This window comes from Babylonia areolata, chromosome 14 (genome assembly GCF_041734735.1).
Source record: "Babylonia areolata isolate BAREFJ2019XMU chromosome 14, ASM4173473v1, whole genome shotgun sequence".
NCBI lineage: Eukaryota > Metazoa > Mollusca > Gastropoda > Neogastropoda > Buccinidae > Babylonia > Babylonia areolata.
In genome coordinates, this window is record NC_134889.1 from 16,633,524 (window position 1) to 16,636,023 (window position 2,500).

At 37.0% G+C, this 2,500-nt stretch overlaps 1 protein-coding gene across 1 annotated transcript in view; it reads left to right on the forward strand.

The window, feature by feature from the left end:
* LOC143289508 (alpha-1,6-mannosyl-glycoprotein 4-beta-N-acetylglucosaminyltransferase-like) overlaps positions 1-2,500 on the forward strand; it is a 13,385-nt gene that overhangs the window by 860 nt on the left and 10,025 nt on the right. Inside the window, exon 3 of the mRNA XM_076598499.1 lies at positions 636-811. Coding sequence (XP_076454614.1) covers positions 636-811 — 176 coding nt within the window. The remainder of the gene's footprint in view (positions 1-635; positions 812-2,500) is intronic.

Sequence of the window (2,500 nt, forward strand, 5' to 3'; positions counted from 1 at the left end):
TGTTGGTGGTGGTGGTGGTGGTGGTGTGTTGGTGTTGTTTTGTTGTTGTTGTTGGTGGTGGTGGTGGTGGTGGTGTGTTGGTGTTATTGTGTTAGTATTGTTGTTGTTGGTGGTGGTGGTGGTGGTGGTGTGTTGGTGTTATTGTGTTAGTATTGTTGTTGTTGTTGGTGATGGTGGTGGTGGTGGTGGTGTGTTGGTGTTATTGTGTTAGTATTGTTGTTGTTGGTGGTGGTGGTGGTGTCGGTTGTGGTAGTGTTGTTGTTGTTGTTGTTGTTGTTGTTTTGGTGGTGTTGGTGGTGGTGGTGGTGTGTTATTGTTGTTGTTGTTGTTGGTGGTGGTGGTGGTGGTGGTGATGTAGGTGGTGGTAGTTGTGGTGTTATTGTTACCAACAACAACGCCAACAATGAAAACCACCATCACCACCACCACCAACAACAACAACGAAAACCACCACCACCACCACTACCACCACCACCACTACAACTACAACAACAACAACACGACCACTACAACCACCACCACCACTACAACCACCACCACCACCACTACAACCACCACCACCACCAACAACAACAGCAACAACAACAGCACCACCACCACCAACAACAACACCTCCCTTCCCTTGCCCCCACTAGGGTACCTGACCCTGGGTATCCCCACCCTGAAGAGACCCAAGGGAGACTACTTCTTCTCCACCCTGGCCTCCCTGCTGCAGCAGAGCACGCCGGCTCAGCAGCTCAACATGACGCTGGTCATTCTGCTCGCTGACCGGGACCCGGACACCAACCTGCTCACCCTGGCCAGCATCAAGGTGATTACAAACCCCTTCAGTGCCAGGGGGGGAAAACAGCAGAAAGTGGTGTTTCAGATCATAAAACATTATCCGAAACAGTAAGCCTAAAAATTGAGAAAATGGTCTGGAGATGTACCACTCTAGACGAACTGTGTGAATTTTCAGCCTTCCAGAGCTATTTCCCTTGTTTTCTGATGACGTCATCAGTGACGTCTCTGTGCACGTACGTAATACGTTTATGGCAGTGAAGGGTTAATTTAATAACAATCATGATGATATTTTATTATTCTCATATAGCGCTACAATTCAAGCATGAGCAAGCTCCAAGCACTTTACAATCCAGTACCTAAAGTGAAACAAGAAAGTACTTGAAAAGTAGTAGACACCTGAAACAGAATCGTTGATATTATGAGAACACAATGCACATAACCCACAAAGTAACACACTCTCACAATACTACTACTGTTACACTCCAAACCTCTTTTTTTTTTCTTCTTTTCTTCTTTTTTTTTAAGAGGTAAGTTTTAAAATTTGCTTTAAAGGTAGATAGATAAGTTGTCTTACTAATAAAGTTTAAGATTTGCTTTCAAAGTAGATAGATGAGTTGTCTTACTAATAAAGTTTAAGATTTGCTTTAAAGGTTGGTAGATGAGTTGTCTTACTAATAAAGTTTAAGATTTGCTTTTAAAGTAGACAGATGACTTGTCTTACTAATAAAGCTTAAGATTTGCTTTAAAGGTAGATAGATAAGTTGTCTTACTAATAAAGTTTAAGATTTGCTTTTAAAGTAGATAGATGAGTCGTCTTACTAATAAAGTTTAAGATTTGCTTTAAAGGTAGATAGATGAGATGTCTTACTAATAAAGTTTAAGATTTGCTTTTAAAGTAGATAGATGAGTTGTCTTACTAATAAAGTTTAAGATTTGCTTTAAAGGTGGATAGATGAGTTGTCTTACTAAGGTAGATAGATGAGTTGTCTTACTGATAAAATCTAAGATTTGTTTTAAAAGTAGATGAGTTGTCTTACTAATGAATTTTAAGATTTGCTTCAAAAGTAGATAGATGAGTTGTGTAATAAAGTTTAAGATTTGTTTTAAAGGTAGATAGATGAGTTGTCTTACTAAAGTAGATAGATCAGTTGCCTTACTAATAAAGTTTAAGATTTGCTTTAAACGTAGATAGATGAGTTGTCTTACTAATAAAGTTTAAGATTTGCTATAAAGTTAGGTAGATGAATTGTCTTACTGATAAATTTTAAGATTTGCTTTTAAAGTAGATAGATGAGTTGTCTTACTAATAAAGTTTAAGATTTGCTTTGAAGGTAGATAGATGAGTCGTCTTACTAATAAATTTTAAGATTTGCTTCAAAGGTAGATAGATGGGTTGTCTTACTAATAAAGTTTAAGATTTGCTCCAAAGGTAGATAGATGAGTTGTCTTACTAAGATAAATAGATGAGTTGTCTTACTAATAAAGTTTAAGATTTGTTTTAAAGGTAGATAGATGAGTTGTCTTACTAATAAAGTTTAAGATTTGCTTTTAAAGTAGATAGATGGGTTGTCTTACTAATAGATTTTAAGATTTGCTTGAAAGGTAGATAGATGAGTTGTCTTACTAAGGTAGATAGATGAGTTGTCTTACTAATAAAGTTTAAGATTTGCTTTTAAAGTAGATAGGTCTTACTAATAAAGTTTAAGATTTGCTTTAA